Source organism: Bos javanicus, chromosome 15 (genome assembly GCF_032452875.1).
Source record: "Bos javanicus breed banteng chromosome 15, ARS-OSU_banteng_1.0, whole genome shotgun sequence".
NCBI lineage: Eukaryota > Metazoa > Chordata > Mammalia > Artiodactyla > Bovidae > Bos > Bos javanicus.
Window position 1 is genome coordinate 43,930,985 of NC_083882.1, and position 27,703 is coordinate 43,958,687.

A 27,703-nucleotide genomic window follows, 5' to 3' on the forward strand; every position below is an offset into this window, starting at 1 on the left:
ACATGCAAGGGATGTCAGGTTTCATATTTGGCTTCTTGAGGCAGGGCTTCTGGGTCAGCTCTGCTTAGTCAGGGCTCTGGAATGGAGAAAAGTCATTTTCATGGCATGACTGTGTTACAGGAAAGTCTGTGCAGTTGCTGGGGACTCTGCCTGGTGTTGAGAATCACTTAATCCAGTCCCAAATCCTTCCTTGCCCCGTCTTTGACTCATTCGTTTACAGAGATCTGTACGGCTCCCATGGCAGTCTAATTAGCCGTGACTGAAATCCCCTTCACAGCCCCTCTGCCCCCACACCTCGGCAAAGACATTTCCTAAATTCATGGTGGTTTCTCATGATAGTGATAAAAATGAGATCTGGTAGAGATCTTGGTTTTGGCAATTGAAAACTCTGACGGCATAGAGGATTTGGTAGCTCTCCTGTGTCCACTCTCAGGGGCCTTGTGTTGAGTCTGTTGCTTTTTCTGTCTGCTCCCTGAGAAGTGGCAGCTGAACTCCTCTATGGTGGGAGGCACAGGCAGGTGTCTGTGGGGCCCCAGTGGTCCCCCAGGCTCATCCTGCTGCTTGGACAGACAAGGTGGGGCGAGCCCTGCTCTTGCGGTGTGCACCTCCAGCAAAACAGTATTCTGGCCCCTAGCACCTGCGTCCCAAGTAGTGGTATTGGTATAGAGTGGAGGTGGGGAAAGACAAGACAAGGGGGAGTGGAAGGCTGTATTCACTCACAGTCCCTGTGACCCTTGTCACCACTGTGGTTCTGCCACATAACTGAGCCAGGACTCACCTTGCTTGCTTTTTAGGAGTCCAGGTGTATGTTGGCAGGAGGATAGGGCTTGTAGGAAGGGGTTGCTCTTCAAGGGCGGGAATGGACGGTGCTTTTTGGATTTTCTGTGATTTCCTGGTAGTGCCAATGCAGTGCTCTGGACGTCGGAAATGAATCCTGAGAAGAGAAGCAAGAATTCCCCCCAACCCCACCCCTGCAGTCCAAACTCCCTTCAGGCTTTTCACATCTCTCGTGTGTCCCAGCAGAAGAGTTTATCACAAAAGGGGATTGATGACCATTGTCCTTTTGCTGAGGTCTGTGGTGGAGGAAGTGGAGTGACGCTAGTCAGAGCAGTTCATTGAACAAGTAATACTGAGCACTCACTACTTGCTAATCACTGCTCTGGTGCAGAGTTACCTCAGTGGACCAGGTGAAAGCCATGTCCTGAGAGAGCTATTGCACAGCGTGCCGGTGAGATGCAGGTCTAGTGCCGCCTGGTGCCACCCGGCTCCCTGGAGTTCACAGAGTCCTCCACACCCACGCCCAGAGGTGGTCCTCAGGGAGCAGGGGGTGAAGAGACAGCTGCGTGACCTCTGAAGGCCTTTCCTGCCTTAAACTGTATATCTCCGGGGCTTTTGCAGAGGGCGGACTGGAGCCAAGAAAAGACGCCTGCTGTTGGCTTTGTCCTCTGGCTGGGCACAGGCACGGGTGGCTGAGCCAGTCTTGTGCAATCTTTGAATTTATAAAGCAGAGGCCAGACAAGGCTGAGCTGAATTGGGGAGGGGGGACGGTTCGGCTTCTGGACTCGGAACCAGGCTCTGTTTGTAGCCTTCCCACTGCAGACAGGCAGCTGTGTGACTCATAAGCTGAAGGGCCAGGCAGAAGCCACTGTCTTTGGTTCACAGGAATTCTGCTTGTTTATTTGTGTGTGTGTGTGTGTGTGTGTGTGTGTGTGTGTGTGTATCTCCTTCTTTCCTTCTCTAACTTTTCCTCCTCTGCAGGAGATCTGCCCAAGGAGAATCCGTATGAGGATGTGGACTTAAAGAGCCGAAGAGCAGGACGAAAACCCCAGCAGCTGTCTGAGAACTCCTTGGACTCTTTGCACAGGATGTGGAGTCCTCAGGACAGGAAGTACAACAACCCACCCACTCAGGTAATGGCAGCCCTGAAGCGTGCCTGTAGGGTCAGCTTGAGGCCAGGGCCAGCTTCTGCTCAGGCTTTTTCCCTCACTAGTGCTTGGCAGAGGTGACGTCAGGGAGGAGCTCTGTGTTCAGGGACCTCTGCCATGTCGACATCCTTTGTGGACAGTCGAGACGTGCTCTTAGGGGCCACCCAGTCCCACCTTCTTCCCTTGACTGCTGGAGCTCTAAGCTGTGAAACTAAGGTAGGAGCCCCTGTAGTCTCCTGTCTAATCATGATTTCTCCTTCCCTTCCTGGAAGCAGGAAGACAGGGCCTGGGTTGGTGTCTTAAAATTCTGTAGAACTGATCTTAGCCCTGGCATTTAGGGGCCAGGGATAGGCCCAGTAACTGGATTTGGAGAGCCACATAGGTATCTCCAGGACCTGGAAGTGCTCCCATTGGATAAATGGCTGAGTGGATGAATCTCTGAGCAATGGACTGATGGAGGCAGAATGGGGAGAAAGGTGAAGAGGCAAAGGAGCTCTGAGGCTGTAGCTTGTTCTGGCTTTGTCCACGATGGACAGGAGGCTGGAGGATGGAGATCCTATCTTGAACCTACCAAAGCAATGCTGATTCTCCTAGAGATTTTAGAACACTGGCCAGAGAATATAAAAATTATTTCTTCTGGCCTTGGAGTGACATGATTGTTTTTATAAAAGGTTTACCTTTCTAATGTGCTCTGTTCAAATAAACGTCCACTGAATGTGTGTTTTCCGACCGATTGGGTAGGAAGAGGAAATTGGGGGAGGGAAAGGAAGGAGGACTTGCTGAAGAGTGATGAGTGGCGATGCCAGATGCAGGTGGCAGGTGGAAGGCATGCCAGGTGTGCAGAGCTGCTCCCTTTTTAGCAAGCAGTGATTCCACTGAGTAAGGTGCCCTGTGGCGAAGGATGTCAGTCTAGATGGAGCGAGGCAGAACACAGATCCGAGCCACACCCAGTAATGAGCAGAGTCAGCCTTGTCCCAGAGCTCAGACAGCGCCCACAGCATTCTCACTTGGCCTTCTTTTCCCACTCAGATGACAGCCCAGTTTTCTTTGTCTCTGCTTTCTTTTTTTCTGGCAGAAGTCAAGCTTCCTTTGTGGAAGCAAGTATCTAATCTTGCCCTGACCTGCTGATTAGCAGCTGAGGTCTTAGAAGAGGAAACCCTGGTCAATGGAAATTCCAGGTGGGGTTCGGGGGAAGTCAGGGAGGACAGCCTGTGGCTCCTGTGTCCAGCTCCCAGCAGACAGGTGCTGGCCACAGCATCCATGCTGAGGCCCTCTCCCCTGTCCCCCGCCCCACGCCAGCTCTCCCTGAAACCCGGAAGCCAGTCCCTGCGCAGCGGGAACTGGTCGGAAAGGAAGAGCCACCGGCTGCCACGGTTACCCAAGAGGCACAGCCATGACGACATGCTACTGCTGGCTCAGCTGAGCCTGCCGTCTTCGCCCTCCAGCCTTAATGAGGACAGCCTCAGCACCACCAGTGAGCTGCTGTCCAGCCGCCGGGCCCGTCGCATCCCCAAGGTAGCTTCTGCAGGTGGAGCCGGCCAGGACTGGGCGGGTGGGTGGGCAGGCCGGCCGTGGCTCTTTTCTCCCTCCCTCCCTCCTTTCCCTAATCTGCGCCTGCTTCCTTAATTCTCCTTAAATTAATTTTGGGTCCAGGCACTGGCCTTTTCTTTTTTCATCTGGCTAATTCTCTTTTCTTATCAATAAAGATGCACTGAGTGATTAATATTGCACAGATATTAGGGGAAAACAGGCCAGCTGGCCCCCAAGGAGTGCTCCACGCCACTGGCTGGATGGAGGCAGTCCTTAGGAGGCTCCTCATTAGTGTGCGCGTGGGGTGTGCAAAGTCTCTGTGTACACAGAAACATCTGCAGGCTGTGAGAGGCTAGAACTCAAAGGTGGGTCTTCTTTCTGTACCTCTCTGAGTTGAGAGTTTTCAGCAGTAATTTGCACACCCACACCAGCCAGGCCCAGATCCCCAGCTCAGAGCAGCAGGATTTAGCCCAGTGGTATTTTTAGCCTGCAAACAATGCTCGGGTATATTGGGAATTTAGCTCCTTCCTGCCAGGCCCCCAGGTGGTAGCCCGGAGGGGAAAGGCTCAGTCCTTGTTCCTGTTATTGCCTCTGAGCAGCTCTTTGTCTCAGCTGGTTCACTGACTCCTGAGACCCAGGAGCTCCCATCCTGTCTGGTTTGATCACAGTTCCTTCCTCTGGGGAGCTAAGTGAGGACCCTTGTCTTGGGGGCAGGAGACCACTAAGTGGACAAATAGGTAGAGAGCTACGGCTTGCCCTTGGGACCAGTGCAGCAGAGAGACAGCGCTGGGCCCCACGCGGGGAAGGGTGGGAGGCTTCTACCAGCAGGGGAACAGATGGCCTCTGTAAATCAGCAGCCTTCTTAGGAGCAGGGGCAGATGGCGTTAGGGTTACCTCACCCTCCCTGCTTTTCTCACCCAGCTTGTCCAAAGAATTAACTCCATCTACAATGCCAAGAGGGGAAAGAAGAGGTTAAAAAAGCTGTCTATGTCCAGCATTGAGACATCATCACTGAGAGGTAGGCCTGGACACCCGAGCTGGCTCATGTTCCTGGGGCCCTTGGGCATTAGAAGTGGCAAGATGCAAGGACTAGCCTCAGTTTACCCTTCCATGGGCCAACTTGCCTTCTAGGAGGGTAGAGCCCTGCCAAAAAGTGGCCACACAGGAGGGGAGGGCCAAAAAGAGAAGAAAGCCCTGGGAACGGTTAGTTGAGACTCTGGGCTGTGAGGCCTGAATAGGGGGGAGGTGGGAGTGGGAATCTGTGTCCGGCCAAAGGAAAGGCCAGACTTACTGAGCACTGTGGTCTGTTTCCCATTTTGAATCTTGGCCTCCTGGAGGCAGGACCCTTGTGTTCCAGGCCCACAGGCCTCTCTGCTGGCTCAGCCTCCAGCTTCGGCCCTCAGCTTCCCCCAGATCAGGACTGGATGGATAGGAGTTTGTGTATAGATTAACACCTGCAGGTTGAGCTCTGAGGGACACTGGCCCTGGGCCACGCAGTTCCTGGCCGGGGGCCCTTTGGAGCCCAGATGAGGTCCATCCCTCATGAGCTGGGCCCGAGGTGAAGAGGGGGAGTGGGGAGGGGGTCGGTGGGGGGGTGCACAGAAGACATTTACCATGGGGCAGCAGCTCAGCCAGCCTGCACTCTGCTCTGACTTTTCCAGATGAAAATAGCGAGAGCGAGAGCGACTCTGATGACAGGTTCAAAGGTGAGACGTGGCTCCTAGAGAGCAGGGACCCCTTCCCAGCCCTGGTGGAAGGGTATCTATCAGCCTTTGCTGTCCCAGTGTCCCAAAGTGGCCCAGTTGGGAAGGGTATCAGCAGGCAGGATACGAGGCCAACAGAGCAAGGAGCTCTAGGGGAGTCCATTCCTTCTATCATGGAGCTCAGCCCTGTGAGCTTAAATTCAGACATCTCCCCTTTTCCAAATTTAAGGCTGGTGACCCTGCCCTACTTTCTTAAGCCATTCATTGTCCATCTAGGTTTGCCTGGTAAGTGTTGTGGGTCTGGAGGGTCAGAGATGTGTTCAAGGTTCCTCTTCTGGTTGTGAGAAATGTGCTGAAGTCTGAGGAACCTGGTGCTTGGGAGGCCGTAAGGCCACTCATCTTTCCCCTCCCTAAAGAGGAGAGCTGTCACCTCCCTGGAAGGTTTCTGGGACCTTCACATTCCAGGGGCCTTGGACAAATCTCTCTTCTTTCTCTACCGAGAACCCCTGTTTAGACCTTCCTAGATGAATAAAGTATCGATATTGGGAGCTCCCTCCTTCCCTCCTCTCATCCCCAGGCATGTGGGCAGGTGGACTTTGGGCCTGGGGACAGGGGGAAGGGTCCAAGTCCAAGGTTGCTAGGGCCCCAGGATGAAGGCTTCGTGGATGTTTGTATCTTCTCGCCCTGTTGGCCCAGGGGTGTGTAGGTGCCATGACGCCTCCCTGGGTTTGCCTGGCTCAGGCAGTCTTATTGGTCCCAGCCCAGCCTCCAGAGGCTCCGGGAGGCCCAGACCAGTAGCTCCCTGTGTCAGATCAGACAGACAGACACCTTGCTCCTGCCAAGTCTCGCCCAGAGCTCGGGGGGTCAGGCTGTCAGGCTAGGCTCCTGCACTTAGAGGTGACCCACTGGGATGGAGCCCTGAGTGTGAGGTGGGGCGGGAGCTGATGCGGGGTCTTGTCCTGATGTGTGGCCCGCCCCCAGCCCACACACAGCGCCTGGTCCACATCCAGTCCATGCTGAAGCGCGCGCCCAGCTACCGGACCCTGGAGCTAGAGCTGCTGGAGTGGCAGGAGCGGGAGCTGTTTGAGTACTTCGTGGTCGTGTCCCTCAAGAAGAAGCCCTCCCGGAACACCTACCTCCCCGAGGTCTCCTACCAGTTCCCCAAGGTGCGACCCCTCCCTCCTTCCTGGCCTCTGCCTTTCCGCCTGGCCCATCCTGTTCCTGCCATAGCGACCCACCTCACTGCCCCAGCCCTGAGTGTGGCTCCCTGGAGCCAGGAGAAGTGGTGGGTTTGGGCCAGTGAGTATTCAGAGGATGAAGGCGGAGAGAGCAGCCCCCAGTGTGGCTAAAATCAGATCCACGTTGTGTACAGGACTTCGAGGGTCCTGAGGAAGGGCCCCCAGCTACTACTTCTATCTTTCTTCTCTTTTTGAACCACTTTATTGAGATACAATTTAATCTATTAAATTAAAGAGATACTATTTAATTCACCTGTTTAAAGCATACCATTCAATAACTTTTCATATATTCACAGTTATCTGACCAATTTTAGAACATTTTCATTACTCCCCAAAGAAACCCTGTACCCATCAGCATTCTCTCCCCTTTCCTCCACCTCCCTGAGCTCTTACCACTCCTTCCCTGCTTATCCCCAGCCAGCCCAGCTGCCTGGCCTCCTTTCACTTCCTGTAACACTCAAGCCCTTTGTCTCTGTCATTGCCCAGAATCTTCTTTTTTCCAGCTCTTCATTTGGCTACTGGCTCTTTCTCATTCTCTGCTCAAACAGTACCTCCTCCAGATCTTTCTAGATACTCTAAAGTAGCCCCCTCCGCCCAGTTCTCTCTGTTGTATCACCCTGTTTATTTCCTCTGTGGCCCCTCTGAGACTGTGTTGTTGATTACTTCACTCTGTTGGCCAGCACGCGCATAGGACAGGGACACCATCTGCTTTGTGGTCTCTTTCTTGGTAGTCCAGCAATGGCACAGTGCCAGGCGCCACATATAAAGTGCTGCTTTGGCATATATTGAATGAATGAATGAATGATGACTCATCCCACACCCAGACCTCTCTGTGAGAATTGTGAGTGGGGTCAAGGCTGCTGAGAAGCACGCCAGTTGGTAGAACGCCACCTAGGACTCACGAGGCTGGGGATGGGGGGTATATTTCTCAGCTACCCCCACGACCCCCAGCTTTCATGTCTTCTCTGATCTGTTTCTCCCCATATCCCTCTTCCTTGCAGCTGGACCGACCCACCAAGCAGATGCGGGAGGCAGAGGAGAGGCTCAAGGCCATTCCCCAGTTTTGCTTCCCTGATGCCAAGGACTGGCTCCCTGTGTCAGAGTACAGCAGGTGAGGCCCAGTCTGGCAGAATCTCCTCCACCCTGTCATAGCGGGCGGCTGGCTGGGCCCACTCTAGTCCCAGCCTCTTCTCCTGTAGCAGCCTGGTCCTTCACCCCCTCCCTGGGATGGCAGCCCTTCTTCTTGGGGGCTGTTTCCTGGTCCTGTGTACTTCCCTGATGCCAGACTTCTCCCTGTTCCAGCGAGACGTTCTCCTTCATGTTGACTGGGGAAGATGGCAGCAGACGCTTTGGCTACTGCAGGCGCTTACTGGTAAGCAGGCCATTCGGTCCTCAGGGCCTAGGACCGAATGGTCCTAGTCCAGAGTGCTAGGGTGGGCTAGGTGCTTTAGTAGAGGAAGTAGGATTTTCAGTGTAGAAGGCTGGGCCACAGAGTTTGTATGTGTGTGCTCTTCTTTAACTTGAGCTTGTAGAAACTCTTGTGTTCGGCTGCCTTGTATGTTCCCTGAGGCCACTGTCACACACACACACACACACACACACACACACACACACACAGCGCTCCGGGGATGGCAGGACTTAAAGTGGCCACTCTGATTGGGCCCCAGGATCTGAGATAATCTATAATAAGGGAAGAGATTAGATCACTTTCTACTGGGATGTCATGTTTTTAGCTCTTCTATACTTTTTCTTTTCGTTCATTTTCTTTGGGCTTTTGAGCTCAGATCGTTGATCCTGGGTTGCAGGATCACATCAGTGTGTGTGTGTGCATCAGACTGGGATGGAGGACAATATTCCTCACCCCGACCCCTGGCCAGCCTGATGTGTGTCCTGCACTTGATCTGGTAGGACTGGAGGCTGAACAGGGACAGAGCGGTAACTTTCTGTGGGATTCTGGGAAAGATGCCTTGAGCTCAAGGGGAAAGGAAGGGTTTTAAAAACATAAGACATGTTGTAGAGAAGCACTACCCCATCCCTCTTCCCATTAGTCCTGGGAAATAGATTGGGGTAAAGAAAGTCCCGTCACACGCTCCCCTGGGGCTCACTGGGGATGTTGTTGGCTTGGGCTGTTGACAGTGTTTCAAGGTTCCTGGGCCTTAGTGGGAGAAGGGGCAGATGATGGGGATCTTAGGCAAAGGTGGTGTATAGCAGGGACCCCAAATGAAGGATTCGGGCTCATTCATTCGTTCATTCAAAAACATGTACCACACACCTACTGAGGGTTAGGCAACATGCTGAAGGTGCATAAAAATGAGTTAGACCTGGATCCTATATTCAAGGAACTTCAGGTGCTTTAGGACTTCCCTGGTGGCTCAGACAGTAAAGAATCTGCCTGCAATGCAGGAAGACCGGGTTTGATCCCTGAGTCGGGAAGATCCCCTGGAGAAGGAAATGGCAACCCACTTCAGTATCCTGCCTGGAGAATTCCATGGACAGAGAAGCCTGGTAGGCTATAGTCCATGGGGTTGCAAATAGTCGGACATGACTGAGCCACTGAGAGTGCTAGGGTGGGCTAGGTGCTTTAGTAGAGGAGGTGGGATTTTCAATGTAGAAGGCTGGACAAGGGGAATGAACTATTACTTGGGATCCATTTTATGTTCCAGGCATGTCATTTTCTTTATTCCTCATAGTAGTCCATGAGGCATTGTTAAATCTGTTCTGTAGATTAGGAAACTGAGACTCAGATGTGGAATGACTTGCCCAGGGTCATACAGCCAGTGAGCGCTAGAGCCAGGTTGACTCCAAGCTCTAAAACCCCAAGTCTGGAACTCCCAGATGATACCACAGGGTAGTCCAGGGAGAGGAATACTTGGCTATAGAATGCCTGTGAGTCGGGCCAAGGGAATGTGGAGCAGTAGAGGCCAGGCGGGGAGCCAGGCAGGTTCACCTGGAACTGGAGGGGCCCGTTGCGAAGGCTGCTTTAGCAGGGGCAGAGATGGAGTAGAGCTGCTCCTTTGCAGTGGGCCTGCCGCCCCCAGGGAAGAGCGTGTTTGTCCTGGCGTGCTCAGAGAGGGCCTGGGCTGGGCCCCTGCCAAGGGGGCTGGCACTCGCTCGGCATTCCTACAGATTGGACACAACGATTCTAACCCAAATCCCACATACTTGATTTAATCACTTGGGGTTTTAGGGGAGGCGGGGGAGAGGGAAAAAGAGAGGAGTGAGTTTCAGGCCTAATATGGACAAAAACAGATTCTGCCTTCTCTTTAGATCTGTGACGTGTGGCCAGCAGGTTTGGAGACTGAAATAGCCCCATCTGCATTTGCTTAGCGGCCTGCATGAGGGGCCAGCACCTGCTGCTCTGCTCCCTCCCCACCCGGCCTGGCCAGGCCCTCCAGGCCTCCAAGCCAGAAACAGCCACAGAGCCCTGCCAGCCACTGGCTGGAGAAGCCGGCTCCTGTGGACTCCCTCCAGCCTGCACTGGGGGCTCCAGGCCTGGGGAGCTCTTGGCCCACCTCTCCTCGAGCTACCTACCTTTCAGATCCCCCTACGACTCTGTTCTCCTCTACTCTGTACAGGCCTCTCTCCCGTATCTTCATGTTTCTTTTCTCTCCTTTCTGTCAGAAGGCAACTTACTTCAGAGGTACCACAGCAAAGAGGTTACACACACACAGGCAGAAACAGACTCCTGGTTCCATGACTTCTAAATATCTGACCTTGGGTGATGGCTTACTAATTTTGAACCCAGTTTCCTCATCCATAAAATGGGAATAATAATGCCTAGCTAACAAGTTTTTGGAAAGTTCCAAGCCCAGGACTCAGAAACGGTAAACATTCAATAAATAGTAGTTTACTTACCTTATATAGTGTCAGTTTGCTTTTCTAGAATGGGGACGATCCAGAAAGGGAGAGAAGTGCAACTGAGAAAAGGAATGTGTTGCAGAATGTCTCCGGTGGGGGCAGAAGACCGCCCGGCTCATTCCTAAGAATGTACACAAGCCCCTGTCCTTGCCAGCAGGCTCCCGGGGACTTGGGGATGTAAATCCACAGATCACCCTACAGCCTCTGCCACACCGCTTCGTCTTTGCCAGCCCCCACCAGGGTCCTCTGGGAGGAAGGGCAGAGCCTGTGTAGCACTTGGCAGGAGCCTGGCACCTTGGGCTGGAAGGCCAGAAGAGGCTGAAGCTGACCCCCAAAGAGTGGCCGCTTTTCCTTTGAGGGCCTGGTTGAGTAGGTGTTCAGAAGAGGCCTGGAGTCTTCTTTCACTAGAAGAGAGGTGCTTAGTCCTCAGATCCTAAGGAAAAGGAGCCAGGTGTAGTAACCACGTGTTCTCTGTGTCTGTCTCTCTCCTTGTCCCCGCCCAGCCAAGCGGGAAAGGGCCTCGGTTGCCAGAGGTGTACTGTGTCATCAGCCGCCTTGGCTGCTTCGGCTTGTTTTCCAAGGTAAGAGGGCTCTGGCTTACTTCCTGCCCCCTTCCCCCATCTGAAAGCTCCCACAGGAGTATCTACAGGCGGTTTAGATGAGAAAACCACATGTGTGTGTGAGAGAGAGGGTGAGAGAAGGCGAGAATGCAAGGGCAAGTGCAGCCAGGCTGTCTGACTCCCTCCCTGTCCACCAGCTCCTACACGGCAGCGTCTGCTCATGTCACATCCCACCCTGGGCCGTGGGCAAGCTGAGTCCTTGGGGACAGAGACCCTGGGGAAGCCAAGTGCCCAGGAACTCCACTCTCAAGAGGTGTTTCCTTTGCCCAGCTATTCACTCTTGGGGTCTGAAGCAAGAAATAGTTAGGGAACACAGCCCTCACAGTGGACTTGGGAAGGGTGGGGTGTGAAGCTCTTGGCTCCCAGCAATTTTGGCCCAGACCAGTCAGATGCCAGAGTGCCCTCTTCTCTACCCAGGAGGTAGGGGAAGGGCAGGGCCCTGACCGCCTTCCTCTTTGGGCTGCTGCCGGTGGGCACAGGTCCTCGATGAGGTGGAGCGCCGGCGTGGGATCTCCGCTGCTCTGGTCTATCCCTTCATGAGAAGTCTCATGGAATCACCCTTCCCCGCCCCAGGGAAGACCATCAAAGTGAAGACCTTCCTGCCAGGGGCTGGCAATGAGGTAGGGATTTCTGCTGCCTCCTCTCTCCGGTCACGGACTGAGGCTGGGGTGGGACCTGTGAGCCCACGGCTCAGTCTCCAGAGTGCGGAACACGGCCCCTTCCTAGCTCAGTGCGTTTGTACACCTAACCGACAGGTACTGAGAAATGAGTGACAGAACTGTGATTGTCGCTCACCTCTCTGCAGCTCCCAGGGCCTTCCCTGACCTGTTCGGACTAAACTGCAGGCCGTCTCTTCTTCATTGATTAGATGTTTATGGAATATGTGCTGTCTCACGGTCAGGTTCCTGCGGACCTCGGGGCAGAGTTGTACAGTTAAAGAGGGGCACAGCTGAGCATTTGTGGAGTTCACGGACAAGTGGAAGAGACCAGTGTTAAATAAATACTTGCCCATAGAAACAGATAACTCCCCAGAGTGTCAGGTGCCAAGTGACAGCACAGGAGGGAGAGTGTGTGACAGGGCGTCTCCTTCAGACTAAGGGCCAGGGGAGGCCTCCTCTGAGGAAGATGACCTTTTCTTAGGGACCCAGGGTGAGTGGAGTCAAGTGGATGAAGTAAGGCGAGGGAGACTGAAAGAGAAGGATGTGTGTGGGAAAGGATTATGCCAGGTAGAGGGACAGCATCCGAAGGCAAAGGGTGGGAAAGTGTGTATGCTTGTCAAGGAACTGGAGAAGGCCAAGATGGTTGAGAAAGGGAGTGAGCAGGGTGGAGAGACCGCAGGGCCCGGTCACAGTGTGCTGTAGGCCAAATTCAGGGTTTTGGAGTGTATCTCAAGCTGGATTCTAGGATCTGAGATAATGATTTTAAAAGCCCAGTCTGGCTGCTATGTTGATAGTGGACTGGTGTGAAAACAGGGAGACCGGCTTGGGTATTGTTGCAGTCGTATAGGCAAGAGATGAGTGGAGCTTGGATTAAGGTGTGGATGGAAAGATGGAGGAAGAGGGATTTGAGATGTACTTTAGAACCAGGATCAATAGCACTTTGCAGTGGCTGGAAATGGGGAATAGTGTTAGGGAAACTTTAAGGCTGATTCCCAGCTTTCTGGCTTGAGCAGCAGGGTAGTCAGTGGAGCACCTCAGGGAGGAGCAGGTCTGTGAGGAGGAAGAGTTGATTTTGTGCACATTAGCAAAGAGTGTAGATGGGGAGGAGGAGAAAGTCCTGAGGGCTTCCGGCAGTAGAGGAGCAGCAACAGGAGCCAAGGAAGGGGCCTCTCAGGAAGGAAGGAGAGATGAGGTGAGGTCAGGACCAGGTGTGGCGGGCTGCCTTGACAAGACAGAATTCCAGAAACTACGGTGGTCAGGGGGCTGAGAAGCCTGAGTGGACAGAGTTGAGAAGTGGATGGGGTTGAGAAGGGGACATGGCCTGCAGAGATAGCTTTCCAGAGGCTTGGCTGTGGGAAGGAATGGGCAGTGGTTGAACGGTAACGTGGAGCCAGTTTGTTGAAGGTGGTCGTCTGGGTACTGGTGGGAATGGCCCATAAAGGGAGAGAGAGGTTAAGACAGCAGCAGAGGGAGGGGACAGTGAGACTGGGGGTGGGCAGTGGGCTCCGTGGGGAGACAGGAGAGGGGGTCCTCTCTGGTGTGATGGCAGGGAAGGGCCATGGCTTATAGATCCTGGATTCTCATCTGATGGCTTCAGTTTTCTCCAAATGGGAAAGAAGGTTGTCCTCTGAGAGTGAGAGGTGGGTGCTGGGTTTGAGGAGAGGGAGAAATAAATGTACTCATTGTTGCAGGCAGCGGAGAGGGTCTGACTAGAGAAGCACTGGGTTTGCTGGGAGTGGCGAGTACTAGTCAGGGCCTTTCTTGTGGCATCTTTTCTCCCACCCTGTCTTGGATGGACTTTCTGCTTCATGCATGTGGCCTAGGGGCAGGACCTCTGACCCTGCCCTGAGGGTCCAACAGCAGTACCTGGGAGTCAGTCCTTCAGGACAGGGCCCAGCCCACTCACCAGCCTCCTCTCACATCCATAAACTCTGCTTCCTTTTGCCTTCTTACCCCCTTGGGCAACCAAGTTAAGCATCCTGTGCTCTGAGCCACTGCCCCCGCCCCACCCCAGATGGGATGGGTACCCTTCTTCCCAGCCCTCTCGGCTCCTGTATAGATGCAAGTTACACCTTTCCCCTGGCCTAACACCAAGCTCATGGGCTGATCGTTCAGGCTCCTTTAGCCCCAGCAGACTATGATCTCCTTGAGGGGCGGGTGAGTGAAAGGAAGCCCAGGTCCTCCAAGCTGCCTGTGTGAACGCTCACTCCCTGGAGAGTCCAGACTCTCGGGTTCCAGGCATGGAGCGCCAACTGCATGCAGGCTCTCAGGAGGGAGGCTTAGGGGAGCCTCGCTGTGACTTCCTCCGGGGCAGGGGTAGGAGTAGGAGGTGTGCCGAGGCCTCTGACCCCAGAGTGATGGCGGTGTGGGATTCCTTCAGCCTACGTCACTGACATTTCTGGTGTCCCCTGTATCCTGCTAATGCCGAACCTCTGGGACGTGAGCATCGGGTGGGAGAGACAGCATGGAAACAGACCTCTGAAAAGAGACACATCCTCGGGGCAATCTGTGCCCCTTGTGCTGTTTCCCCAGGGCCAGAGGGATGACCGCTGAGCTCGGAGTTAGGAGGAACAAATGGGATGATGTTAAAGCCCTTGGGGGAGAGCTCTGACTCCACAGGGCTGAGAGAGGGAGTTCGTTTTCCCTCCTGGTTCTCTGGAGGCCTACGTGTCCATGCTGCCCACCTCGCTGAGGAACCAGGGGAGGACCAGGCGGCCCTGGTGAGAGCCATTTTGGCCTGGCCCGAGCGCCATCAGCTCCCCCTGCTCGCATTGCCAGGGTCATTGCCACCCTCCAGCCTCATGCCTGCCCCCAGGAAAGTGCTGTCTGTGCCATATCGCCGACCTTGGGAGTGGTCTTACCGCCCCACTGGAGGGAAGACGGCTAGGTCTGGTCCTGATCAAGAAAGGCCTCTTCTGGCCAAGCTGTGGAATAGCCAGCCATTTCCCAGTGTTTTCCTTGTTCCTGTCACAGGGATGAAACACGCTGAGAGAGGCCAGGACAGAGCCTCTGGAAGGAAACAGTTCCTTGCAGGAAAGGGAGGGGGCATGGCAACAGGGACACTAACATTGTCCTTCTGGAGATGGGTGAGGGGTGAGCAGAGCCGCCTGGGGGGCCGTGATCCGTTGTGGGGGTCCGTCCATGTGGGGGCTGAGACAGGCAAAAGGTCAGGGAGGACCGTGCGGGGAGACTCCCTCACTCTCCTGGTTTGAAAGAGCGGTCAGCTGTCCTCCTCCCTCCCCCAGAGCCTGGCCACCTGCTTCTAGAGCCTCTGCCTTGTTTGCAGTGAGCCCTCCTGCCCACAGGCTGGGGTCTGAGGACTGTGGAGGAGGAGACTGGGTCTTATTGCATAGCCGGCTGTAGAGTGGAAGCCTCGGGAGAGAGACTGGGGAGGGAAGCGAGCTTCAGGTCGCCTTGTGCGGGACCTGGGAGTGGCACCCACCTGATCTGCCTGGACCCCCTTCCCCCGCTGCTCTCCTGCAGGTGTTAGAGCTGCGCCGGCCCACGGACTCCCGGCTGGAGCACGTGGACTTCGAGTGCCTTTTTACCTGCCTCAGCGTGCGTCAGCTCATCCGAATCTTCGCCTCGCTGCTGTTGGAGCGTCGGGTCATTTTTGTGGCAGATAAGCTCAGGTAGGGCCCAGCAGGTGAGGTGAAGAAGTGGGGAAGACGTATCCGCTAATTAATGCAGCGTGTGTATGGGTCCTAGTATATGCCAGCCACTGCGTTAGTATGTGGAGAGTGTGTGTGTGTGGTGGCGGGGTGCGACTGCGTGTGTGGTGAGAGAAGGATCAAATGGAGAGCACAGGTTAGCAAACATGGTCAGGGAGGATGACTGAGGGAGCAGGGCTTGTGCGCACACAGGGTGGCAGAGATGAGGGCCTGATGGAGGACTTGGCTGGAGGGAAAAAGACAGACGCTGCTTCTTTTGTAGCAGCCAAGATTGTATAGGTGCAAACCTATTTATATAGAGAGAGGTAAGAAAGGAAGGAGACTCCTAGCAGACAGCCACATTTCCCCTGGAGGGGGACGCAAGGCCATCTCTGTGGGGTGCTGCTTTTTAAGAGAGTGATGAGCTCTGGGGAGAGCCATCATGAGAAGGGGTGAGGGCACTGACTAGGGATAGTATGAGGGGTACTGAGCTGTCCAGCGAGTGTCACCTGGAAAAGGCAGTTGAATGGAGTGACCCAGGCGGGCACATGGCGATTTGCTGAGAAGGATGAAGTGAGGGCCTTGAGGGTGCTGGGGAGGACGGTGCTTGTAGGGAGGCTGGCCAGACTAGGAAAGGGCAAAAGAAGTCCAGGGACCGGAGCTGCCACTGAGGCAGGGGAGCTGGTTGAAGAAGAATCAGAAAAGAGCTGAATAAATCACATGTGTTGGCATTTATGGTTTTGGAGGGAGAGGAATTTCAGATGCCAAGATCTGGTTGTGGTCAGGGAGGGGATGGAGGAAATGTCACTGGACATGAGGTGTTCTGGTAGAAGCTGAGTCCTTCTGGGCAGCCAAGGTGGGTTTTTTTTTTTTTTCTTTAAAGATCATCTCAGTCCATTTGGGCTGCTATAAACAAAATACCACAGGCTAGGTCGCTTATAAACTATGGAAATTTACTTCTCACGGTTCTTGAGGCTGAAAGTCCAGGAGCCAGGTGCCTGCGTGGCCACACTGTGGTCAGGGCTCTCTCCCTCAGTCATAGCCGCTGGCTTCATATTATGTCCTCACATGGCAGAAGGCAGGGGGCGAGGGATCTCTGAGGGGTCTTTTTTGTAAGAGCACTGATCCCATTCATGAGGGCTCCACTCTCATGACCTAAGAACCTCAGATATCACTGGGTGTTTGAGGGGACACAAACATTCAGACCATAGCAAAGAATATATATAGTGGGTGGGACAGGCAGGGAGAGGATGAGATCTCAGCAACATATTGTGTGTTTTTTTGTCATTACAGGGGGGCAGTAGTTTCTTTAGAGTGGTGGATTAATTTAGTCTTTTAGAGCATTTATTAAGCTATCTGCTATGTGCCATAATATACGCTAGGTGCTGATATGAGGGGCAGAAAACTCTTCCTGTGGTTTTTCCCCCAAAAAACTTTGTTTTGTGTGTGTGAGGAGGTCATTTAGGAAGTAGGAGAAATGGACTCCCGAATGCTCTCACAGGGTGTTGGGGCAGGAACTTGGGCCCACCCTCAGCCCAGAAGTGAGGAAGAAGAAAAACCAGAGCTTCTGGCTTTTTCAGAGAGAGCCAGGTTTAGAAATGAAGACTACTTCCCCCCACCCTGAACCCCGCTTCCCACCACAGCTCTGTGTTTCAGTATACCACAGTTATATGTATGTCCGTTAGGCCTTGTGAGGGGACTGAGCCAGCTGCTGGAACTAGCCAGCTATGGAAGCTCCCTGGGGCCCCATCTCTGCCTCTCTGCCATCCGTGCTCACTGTCTGCCAGCAAAGCCCTGGCTGCCCATCTGTGAGGCTCTGGCCTGGTCAGACCTTGATGCCCCTAGCAGAGCGGGCCCGAGGCTTCTTTCCCTGAAGGTTTCACTCCTTCACCAAGGACAGAGCCTCCTCTTTGCGACCCCACCCCCCACCCCACCCCCAGCCTGGCTCCATCAGGGCTGTGAATACAGTGATTGTTTCCTGTGGCTGCAGCTGCCTCTGAACACATTCCTGGACCGTTCCTGGAGGAAAATACCCCAGGGTCCTGTTCTGGCCTGGCTTGGTGTTCAAGTCCTGCCAATCCTGGGCCTAGAAAAGATGCCCTCCCTGCTCAGGGGCTGCCTCTGACTGGAGAGGGCAGAGTAGGCAGCCCGGTGAGGCCGCACAGGGCTGGAGTCCAGCCAGCTCTTGTTCTGTTGCTCACATTTTAGGTTGTCCACAAGTCCTTGGTCCCTCTGGCTTAGTTCTGATGTCTGTGCCAGTGGGAGGGTGTGTGTGTGTGCGTGTGTGCGTGCACACACGCACACACACAAGCTTGCAGTGATCAACCCTAAGGGTTGTACAAGCCTGACTGCCAAGCCCCGGGCCCCATTGGAAGGCGTTGTGGAGAACAGTGTTTCCTTTGACTCTGAGATGGCCCTTTTTTAGATCTTTTTCAGGTGGCTCCCCTTGGGGTTTGGGGAGTGCTGTCCCCAGGGAAAGGGCTCTCAGGGCCAGAATACCTGTGTCTCTGCCTCAGGACCCAGCAGTATTTTAGTTGTCCCTGGGGTTGCCAAAAAACTTGTAAACATCCAGAGGTCCTTCTAGAAAAGAGGGTTTGTTTCTGTCATGGACTGGAACCATGTTCTCTGACTGGTGGTCATTAGTCATGAAAGGATGACAGTCCCTGTTGGAGCCAATCAGGTAGAGCCCAGGGCCTTCATAGCTAGTAGGTGGGACCAATAGATGCAGAGAGACAGGGTGGGAAAGGCAGGCTTGAGAATGACTCTGGGCCACTGTCTCATTTGTGATATGGCCCTGAGGGGCGTGTCCTTGACTCCTCTCCTGACAGGTAGATGGTTCAGGCCAGGTATGTCTCCTGCGGTGACTGGTGACCCATACTAGCCCTCAGCACTCACTTCTATGCCTTCTGGCTAGCCCTGGGGAGATTCTCCTTCTGGCCTCCCATTGGTCGTTCTGCTTGGACAGCCAGCCCTGTGATATGGTGCTGGAGCCCCTCTAGGCCAAGAGAAGGCTGACCCACTGAGAAGTCTGGCCTTTTTTTGGAGCCTGAGAGGAAAGACAGAAGTGGATGAGAATGGCGCCAGCCTCACTCAGTCAGCCCGCTTTCTCCAGTTAGGGGAGTAGGGAACGGTAGACGTGACTGAACTGGGAGACAGGAAAACTGGCCATGTCCCACGTCTGCCACTTCTGACCGGACTGACCCTGGGTTATCAGTGAGCCCAGCTGTAAAATGTGGACTTGGTAAGATGACCTCTGTAGGACCTTCCAGCTCTCACACACTATGAATTTGTGATCACTCTTGCTCAGCTTACCTTTGTATTCCCTGGCCTGAGCTGATCCTCCCAAACTAGGTCAGGCCAACCTGTGCATTTGGGTGGCCCTTGTGGGAGGTGTGTATGTGTGTGTTCAGGTGTTGCTGTGTACCTTCACGGCTGTTCTAGGTATAGCCACCAAGGAGGGCACCACTGCTGGCCCTGTGGCCCTGAGCAGGGGGGATGTGGGGGCTTCATCAGTCTGCAAGGTCAGACCCAGGCTGAACCTCCTTAGCATCTTTGTTGCCCTGGGATTAACATGAAAGGAGGTCATGAGCCTAGCCCAGCAGGCACTAACTCCCCTTCCCTGAAGGTGCTGGGCCTGGGCTCAGTGTTTGTCTGTCTGTCTGTCTACCAGTACCCTGTCCAGCTGCTCCCATGCGGTGGTGGCTTTGCTCTACCCCTTCTCCTGGCAGCACACCTTCATTCCTGTCCTCCCGGCCTCCATGATCGACATCGTCTGCTGTCCCACCCCTTTCCTGGTTGGCCTGCTCTCCAGCTCCCTCCCCAAACTGAAGGAGCTGCCTGTGGAAGAGGTGGGCCATTTGGGGAACCAGCTGGGGGGAGGATGGGACAGAAGGAACAGAAGCCCCCAGGAGAGAAGGGCAGAAGGGGAAGGGATTGGGGGAGGCTGCTGGGATCTTGTTTTTGTCTCCAGCTCTTCTCCTTGCTCCCTGGGAGGCCTCTCCCTGGCTGGAGTTCTTCCTGTTATCTGACCCTGGGAATCCAGGATATCTGCGCAGGGCATTGCAGGGATTCATATCCTGAATCACTGCCCTTCATGACTCTTTTTCCCAGGCACTGATGGTGAATCTGGGGTCTGACCGATTCATCCGACAGGTAAGAGTGGGACATTGCATGGCCTGCCCCAGGGTGGGCGCTTGTTTGATACAGAGCACCTAGCACTGTTGCACACACATACTCCACCCTCGTAGCTGACTGCTGAGCTCTGGGTTCCACGTTCACAGAGCAGACAGTTGAAAAGTGGCTGGAGGACTATCCATGATGCAAAGAATGTGGAGGAATGTAAAGGTTTGTGATTGTTGTCAACTTCAAAGAGTCTCTGTGAGTGGTAGAAATTCTGCTGGGCACATAAAGGAACATAATCTTAATGCCGTAGACTTTGGGAATGTAGTCTGCTACACGCACCACTGACAGAGCTCTATCTCCTGGGTACCAAGCATCAAGATATGGACACTGAATCAGAATATAGAGACAGGCACGGCAGCCTAACCTCGCGCCTGAGACGTGGGATTTCCCCGTCCCCCCCCCCCGCCCCCCGCCAACCGTGCTTACCACCTGGTGCCAGAGATGGAGGAACTGGGGAGACTTCATTGTGGTGCTGGGGTGGGAACCCCTACTGGTCCTGAGCAGTGAATGCCACCTGCTCCACACTTTTTATCTTTGTGACCCTGGGCAAGTTTCTTAACCTCTCTCTATGCCTTAGTTTCTCTTCTTAAAATGAAGTTGATAGGGACTTTTCCTCTTGCTCCAGTGTTAAGACCTCACCTTCCAAGGCAGGGGGTGTGGGTTTGATGCCTGGTGGTGAAGCTAAGATCTCACCTGCCTTGTGGCCACGAAGCCAAACATAAAATAGAAGCGATATTGTAACATGACTCTCCAGGTGGTGCTTGTGGTAAAGAACCCACCTGCCAGTGCAGGAGACGTAAGAGATGCAGGTTCAGTCCCTGGGTCGGAAAGATCCCCTGGAGGAGGGCACGGTGATCAGTATTCTTGCCTGGGGAATCCCATGGACAGAGCAGCCATGGTGGGCTGTAGTCCATAAGGTCACATAGAGTCGGACAAGACTGAAGTGAGGGCTTCCCTCATCGTCCAGTGGTTAAGAATCTGCCTGCTAATGCAGGGGACATGGGTTTGATCTCTGGGTCGGGAAGATCCCACATGCTTTGAGGCAGCTATGCCTGTCTGCCACAACTACTGAGCCCTTGCTCTAGCGTGTGAGAGATGCAACTCTTGAGCCTATGTGCCACAACTGTGGAAGCTCAAGGGCCCTAGAGCCGGTGCTCTGCAACCAGAGAAGCGCCACCACACAAGAAGCCCACGCGCCGCAAGTAGAGAGTGGCCCCTACCCTCAACGAGACAGAGCCCTCCACAGCCCCAAAGACCCAGCACAGCCAATAATAAATAAAATTTAAAAATAAAAGACTAAAGCAACTGAGCTCGCACACAGTATTGTAGCAGATTCAATGAAGACTTTACAAATGGTCCACATAAAAAAAAAAAATCTTTAAAAAAATGAGGTTGGTAAAATTATCAGGGTTATTGGGAGGATGAAATGAGATTATATTATATAATCGAGTTTATATATTCAAGCTCTTCAGACAGCACGGGCACAAAGGAAGTGCTCACCGTGTGGTCCCCTTCTCCCGCAGATGGATGATGAGGACACGTTGTTACCTAGGAAGTTACAGGCGGCTCTGGAGCAGGCTCTGGAGAGGAAGAACGAACTGATCTCCCAGGACTCAGACAGCGACTCCGATGATGGTGAGTGAGGCCTGCCCCACGCAGTGGTTGGGGGGAGTGGTGCTCTGGTCTTTGATTTCCATTTTCATTCATCCAGCAAGTATCTGCTAGCTTCCATGTTGAGAGCACAATTTCCAACCTCCTGGTTCATGAGCCGGTCCTAGACTTGCTCTACTCTGGGCCTGGGCCTCATCGGGCCTGGACCCTGCTTCTGTGCGCCAGACCCACCTGGCTGATGAAACTCAGATATAGGACCTTGGTCTCACTTTAGCCTAGAATTTTCTAGCCCTACTCCTTTGCTGACAAAAGTCCATATAGTCCAAGCTATGGTTCTTCCAGCAGTCGTGTGGGGATGTATGAGAGTTAGACCATAAAGAAGGCTGAGCACCAAACAATTGATGCTTTCAAACTGTTGTGTTGGAGAAGACTCTTGAGAGTCCCTTGGACAGCAAGGAGATCCAACCAGTCAATCCTAAGGGAAATCAACCCTGAATACTCATTGGAAAGACTGATGCTGACGCTGAAGCTTCAGTACTTTGGCCACCCAATGAGAAGAGCTGAGTCATTGGAAAAGACCCTGATGCTGGGAAAGATTGAGGGCAGGAGGAGAAGGGGGTGACAGAGAATGAGATGGTTGGATGGTATCACCAAATTGATGGACATAAGTTTGAGCAAACTCTGGGAGATAGTGAAAAACAGGGAAGCCTGGTGTGCTACAGTTCATGGGGTTGCAAAGAGTCAGATACAACTTAGCAACTGAACAACAGCTCCCAGTGTGGTTCAGGGAGTTATGGCTTGATTGGGTCTGAGGGGAGAGGAATAGTATAGTATTTTATCAGAAGGAGTTCAGAAACTTAGATAACATCAGAGCTGCTTCTAGGGGTGGCCCAGGCTACAAAGCTCCCCTCTTGCCTCTAATTTTTCTCTTCCTCAGGAAGTTTGGGAAGAAAAACCCAAAGACAGCTGGCAACCACAAAGACTCTTCTTGCTGTTAGGATGCTAGTTATTCCTCTGTCTCAGGCCTTGCCTTGAGCCACTGCAGGAGGTGGAGGCAACTTCCTCTTCCTGTGAAGCCAGGGAAACCACCAGAGGGCAAGGGGTGTAGGGGGGAGTGGGGCTCTGGTCTCTGATTTCCGTTCTCACTCATTCAGCAAGTATCTGCCAGCTTCCATGTTCAGAGCACAGTTTCCAACCTCCTGGCTCATGAGCTAGTTACAAGCCTGGGAGCACAAGAGCTAAAGTTCCAAGAACAGATAAGTGATTTTGGCTACAGTTTAGTTGAGGAGATGGAGACAAGATCCCCTGGAGGCTACGGTTGCAGGCTCTAGACCTGAACCTCAAAGGTTTTCTTTTCTTTTCCAGAATGTAATACCCTCAATGGGCTGGTGTCGGAGGTGTTTATCCGGTTCTTTGTGGAGACTGTTGGGCATTACTCCCTCTTCCTGACACAGAGTGAGAAGGGGGAGAGGGCCTTTCAGCGGGAGGCCTTCCGCAAGTCTGTGGCCTCCAAAAGCATCCGCCGTTTTCTTGAAGTTTTTATGGAGTCTCAGATGTTTGCTGGCTTCATCCAAGACAGGGAGCTGAGAAAGTGTCGGGCAAAGGGTAAGGCCAGAAGAGCCTGGGTTGGGGGGTTCTGAGGGGTATCAGGTCTCCTCCTCCGGCTTTTCTGCTACCAGCAGGCTGAGTAGCCAGGCACAGTGAGCCTCCATCAGTATCAGCCAGGGCAGGCCTCCTAATATCCCTTTTCTTCTAAGAGGGACTGCCAAGGGCACTTTATCCTCTGCCCCAGAAAGTGCCTTCACTAGGCTGGGCACAGGCTGGAGCCCTGTGGCAAAAGAGTGGGGCTTATTTCCACTTTGCCCCTCTTCATAGGTCCTTATTTAGAGAAAAAGGCCAGATTGTGCCATTTAGGGAGTCCTGAGAATCCAGGGTTGAAGAGAACTGAGCCAGTTCTCTGTCTTAAGTTGGTGGCAGTCTGCACTCAAAGCACAAAGGTTATCTCTGTTATTTCATCAGCTCTGCTCACTGTAGAGCTTTTTCTTCTCATCAAGACCTTTCTAACCTCAGGACTGTTGCGTCTTCTGTCCACCGGTACTGTCCCTTTAGTGTAACCTTTTCAAACAACATGATAGAGTGTCTGAAAGGAGCTGGAGAAGATGCCCACTTAGGGGCAGCTCTGATACCACGTTGCATCCTCACCACAATGCAGCTCAGGCCATCAGCAGTGAACACCAGTGAGGTGTCATTACTAATAGTTTTGATGAGCTGGTCTGGATTCTGACAGGATGCTCCTATAAGTTACAATCCCAGGTCTGTGGTTCCCCCTTTTTGGGATCTGTTCCCTTTGGTCCTCTCAACAGGAGCCTTCCCTTCCCTTCCCTTCCTCCAAGGACTGTTCTCTTCCCTGTTCTTCCTCTTCTGCAGGCCTCTTTGAGCAGCGAGTGGAACAATATTTAGAGGAACTCCCAGACACTGAGCAGAGTGGAATGAACAAGTTTCTCCGTGGTTTGGGTAAGCAGCCTTGTCACTGATGAGACAAGTTCAGCAAGGAGGGGGTGGGGTGCTTGGCGGATCTGTACCCCAAACTACTCTAAATAAACCAGCGACAATGGGAATTTATATTAGGGCTGTAGACAGAACAGGAAATCTGACAGATATTCACTTCAATCGGGTCTTTTGGGGTGCACTTCTTCCTGAGTGAACATGAGAGTCGTTAGAACCAGTGAGTGTTCCTCATGGCTATAAGGGCAGGTCTACTAAGAAGTAGCAGAGTGTCCTTCTCTGAAAAAGCTCCCCTCCCTTCAAAGAGCTCAGCCAGCTGAACCATAGAATCAAAGCTTGTCTCACGTAAAAGGAAAATTGAGACCAAAGAAGTTAAATGGCTTGCCCAAGGCTGTTCATGATTAATACCAGAGCCTAATTAGAGCTCTAGAGTGTTTTCACTATCAGGGTCTAGCTGCAATCCAGTCTCTCGAATCCTTCTCTCTCACTGAGAGTTAGGACTATTGGAAGCGATGATACTGAAACATTCTCACTCTCACCCTCTCTGGCCCACAGGCAACAAAATGAAGTTCCTCCACAAGAAGAATTAAGCCCCTTCCCCAGAGTCCAGTGCCTTGCAGAGCCTGGGGAGGGGACCCAGCCTTGGACCCTTTGGGCTGCTGTGGCCGCTCTGCCTCCACAGACCCCACCCTCCAAGCCAGCCCACCTCTGCCTTCACGACATCCCAGGATACTGTTTGTAAATAATCTGCTGTAAGCTTTCTTATGTTTTTGTAACAAGCAAAGAGAATCTGGTAAATATTTGTATATTCCCAAGGGGCTGGGTGCTTTCCTGCCCTGCCTGAGCATGGATGAAGTTTTGCTGGGTGCTGGTGACTGGCCAATTATGTGCAGCTGACTGTCTCAGCCGAACCACTGATCTTCCCCTGGAGGCTCCTGGCCTGCCTGCCTGCCTGCCTGCGGCCCCTGCTGCCAGTCTCGGGCCCTGGAGAGCACATGCTGTCTTGTCATGTATGAGACTTTTTAAAAAAAATCTTAGAGTTTCTATTTTTTTCTAGTAGTCCCCCTCCCCTAAGCGTCTGTTTTGAAAGGCAAAGGCCAATCAGTCCCCATTTGCAGCATGGTACCAGGCTCTCGGGCCTGGCCTTCTCTTCTTTCTCCCACCTTTGTGATGGTCAGTGAGGCATGGGAAGCCCACCCTCCAGCTCTGCTAGTGTCCTCCAGGCCCAGCTCCCAGTCAGTGGTGGCCATGATGCGGTACAGGGCATCCCTCCTTCCCACCATCTACGGGTGTTCTCAATAAACAGTGTATAGTTGTTTGGGCCCAGAGCCCCATGTGTTTCTTGGCTTCATTATCTAGAGTTCTCTCTCCAGGGGAATGGGCTGAGGCAGGATGAAACACCTCCATGCAGGGAACTGAGTACTCGATTAAGAGTTTAGCTTTCGTGTGGGTCACTGACCTCCCCTGAAATTGAGTTCTCTGGCCTGAGCTGTGCGGCTGGTCTTGTGTGTGCATGGTCACTCACTTGTGTCCGACTCTTTGCGGCCTCATGGACTGTGGTCCTCCAGGCTCCTCTGTTCATGGCATTTTCCAGGCAAGAATACTAGAGCGGGTTGCCATTTCCTCCTCCAGGGGATCTTCCTGACCCAGGGATCAAACTCCTCTCTTGCGTCTCCTGCACTGGTAGACCACTGGTGACTTCACCACTAGCGCCACCTGGGAAGCCCCATATGACTGGTCTTCAGTTCAGTTCAGTCACTCAGTCGTGTTCGACTCTTTGCAGCCCCGTGGACTGCAGCACGCCAGGCTTCCCCATCCTTCACCAACTCCCGGAGCTTCCTCAAACTCATGTCCATCGAGTCGGTGATGACTGGTCTTAGAAGATGCCTAATTACTGTTCTAGCTTAGCTTCCCTCTCCAATAGCCAAGTGTTCAGATTCTGTGTGTTTCCACTGATGGAAAGAATGCTTATTGCCTCTTGGCTTCCCTATTAGGTTAATCTTACAATTTTCCTATTCAGTATGAAGCCCTTATGACATCACTGGGTACCCTAACATCGGTAGAGTCAAGCCCAGCTAAAGACAACCCAGGGCTTGCTTATAGCTTGGGCCCATTGTTTATGGCTCTTCAGTGTCACGCTGTGAAGTTTTTTTCCATTGGAACCCTTAGAGGTGTGCACGCAGAAAACTTTGCTATATTCTTTGGAAAAGCAAGGAGGGAAGTAAGGTGGGGAATATGGGTGGCTTAGGGTTTCTATCCATCCAAGGCCTTCACAGAGACAAGACCTTGAAAATTTCCAGGGTGGGGCAATAAGCTGGAACTTTCTTCCTTGGTATTGGCTTCGGGTCTGGCAGGATTTGAATCATAGTTTTCCTGTCCTTCTACTCTATCCTGCTTGTTAAAACAGGAGACCATATCTTCTGCAGTCCCCTTTCCTCCTCCTCCCCATCTCCAGTGACTCCTGCACAGGTCCCAGTCTGTGTGTGGTTGGGCGTTGCTGTCTGCCTTATAAAGCGGAGGTTTTATCTTTTAGGAAGACAGATTGGTCTCTGAAAAAGCCTCTTACATAGTTGGCTTTGGCATCTTCCAAGAATAGGAGGGCACACTAACTAGGTCTCATGAGGCCGGTTTTACAGGTGAGGTAAAAAGAGAAGATAGCAGCTATAACCAGAAAGTCCAGAGTAGGGTGTTGTTACCTCCAGAACTTGTCACTTTAACTTGGTTTCATGAATCACAGAAGTGGAGTCCTTAATAAAATAATAGTTTCCAAAGGTCCTATTTCTTCCCCCTTTCCTCTCCCTCTCTTTTTTAATATGTCTCCAAAGAATCCTCAGATATGCGATTAGATCACAAGATTCAGTTCAGTTCAGTCGCTCAGTCGCGTCCGACTCTTTGCGACCCCATGAATTGCAGCACGCCAGGCCTCCCTGTCCATCACCAACTCCCGAAGTTCACTCAAACTCACGTCCATCAAGTTGGTGATGTCATCCAGCCACCTCATCCTCTGTCATACCCTTCTCCTCCTGCCCCCAATCCCTCCCAGCATCAGAGTCTTTTCCAATGAGTCAACTCTTCGCACGAGGTGGCCAAAGTACTGGAGTTTCAGCTTTGGCATCAGTCCTTCCAAAGAACACCCAGGACTGACCTCCTTTAGAATGGACTGGTTGGATCTCCTTGCAGTCCAAGGGACTCTCAAGAGTCTTCTCCAACACCACAGTTCAAAAGCATCAATTCTTCGGTGCTCAGCTTTCTTCACAGTCCAACTCTCACATCCATACATGACCACTGGAAAAGCCATAGCCTTGACTAGACGGACCTTTGTTGGCAAAGTAATGTCTCTGCTTTTGAATATGCCATCTAGGTTGGTCATAACTTTCCTTCCAAGGAGTAAGCGTCTTTTCATTTCATGGCTGCAATCACCATCTGCAGTGATTTTGGAGCCCAGAAAAATAAAGTCTGACACTGTTTCCACTGTTTGCCCAAAGATACATAGGTATAAATGACTATTTCTTAAAACCTGTACCTTTTATGTAGCTTTAAAATACAGTGTTATTTTAACCTTAGGGGTCCCCCCCTGCCACCTCCTCCTGTGGCCACAGCTCTCATCCCAATCTGGAAAACTGATACTGGCACAGAATGGCTTGGAATGGGTTGCAAGGGCCTATACAGTGACTGCAACCGGCAAGGCACAGAGGTCTCATCTGAAAGGCAGAGGAAGGTGTGTCTGGGGGTCCTGGTCTGGGGGTGACAAGTGTTTTGGGTTTCTTCCCAAATTCTGTTTTCACATGATCTCTGGACGTCTAAACTGATGGTTCTCAATCCTAACAGATCAATACTCCTTTTCTATAGCAAATACTGTAACTCCCCCCATTACTATCCTGAAATGAATCCACAGATAATATAACCTACCTAAACATATTAACTGTGATATAGTCTTAACTGTAACATAAAAGGGGAGAAATAAAAGGAAAATTATTTTGTCATAAAATAACATGTATTTACATATGCAGATGCTTGGGGACAACCATATTAGAAGGTATAATGAAGTCAGATACTTACACCTGTACATAGAATTGCTGTGAAAGCAACAGCTACCCATGCAAAAAGTGTTGTATTAGCAACTCAGATACTAGTAAGTAGGTGTTAACTACTGGTAAGAGTTTGCTGAAATGAACAGTTTTGGGCATTATTCTAAACCGAACACACTATGAGTGTCCTGGAT

General features: G+C 52.5%; 1 protein-coding gene across 4 annotated transcripts in view; it reads left to right on the forward strand.

Moving 5' to 3' along the window:
* The window catches only part of DENND2B (DENN domain containing 2B), a 171,671-nt gene extending 146,862 nt beyond the window's left edge, over positions 1-24,809 (forward strand). For all 4 annotated transcript variants that reach the window (XM_061440862.1, XM_061440863.1, XM_061440864.1 and 1 more), the window contains 16 exons: positions 1,759-1,910; positions 3,225-3,440; positions 4,377-4,473; positions 5,117-5,161; positions 6,140-6,324; positions 7,398-7,507; positions 7,699-7,768; positions 10,758-10,835; positions 11,354-11,494; positions 15,017-15,165; positions 18,854-19,031; positions 19,294-19,335; positions 20,889-21,000; positions 22,342-22,581; positions 23,404-23,490; positions 24,037-24,809. In XM_061440862.1, the coding sequence (XP_061296846.1) occupies positions 1,759-1,910; positions 3,225-3,440; positions 4,377-4,473; positions 5,117-5,161; positions 6,140-6,324; positions 7,398-7,507; positions 7,699-7,768; positions 10,758-10,835; positions 11,354-11,494; positions 15,017-15,165; positions 18,854-19,031; positions 19,294-19,335; positions 20,889-21,000; positions 22,342-22,581; positions 23,404-23,490; positions 24,037-24,071 (1,937 nt within the window). In that variant the 3' untranslated portion in view covers positions 24,072-24,809. The remainder of the gene's footprint in view (positions 1-1,758; positions 1,911-3,224; positions 3,441-4,376; positions 4,474-5,116; positions 5,162-6,139; positions 6,325-7,397; positions 7,508-7,698; positions 7,769-10,757; positions 10,836-11,353; positions 11,495-15,016; positions 15,166-18,853; positions 19,032-19,293; positions 19,336-20,888; positions 21,001-22,341; positions 22,582-23,403; positions 23,491-24,036) is intronic.
* Positions 24,810-27,703: the final 2,894 nt, after the last annotated feature.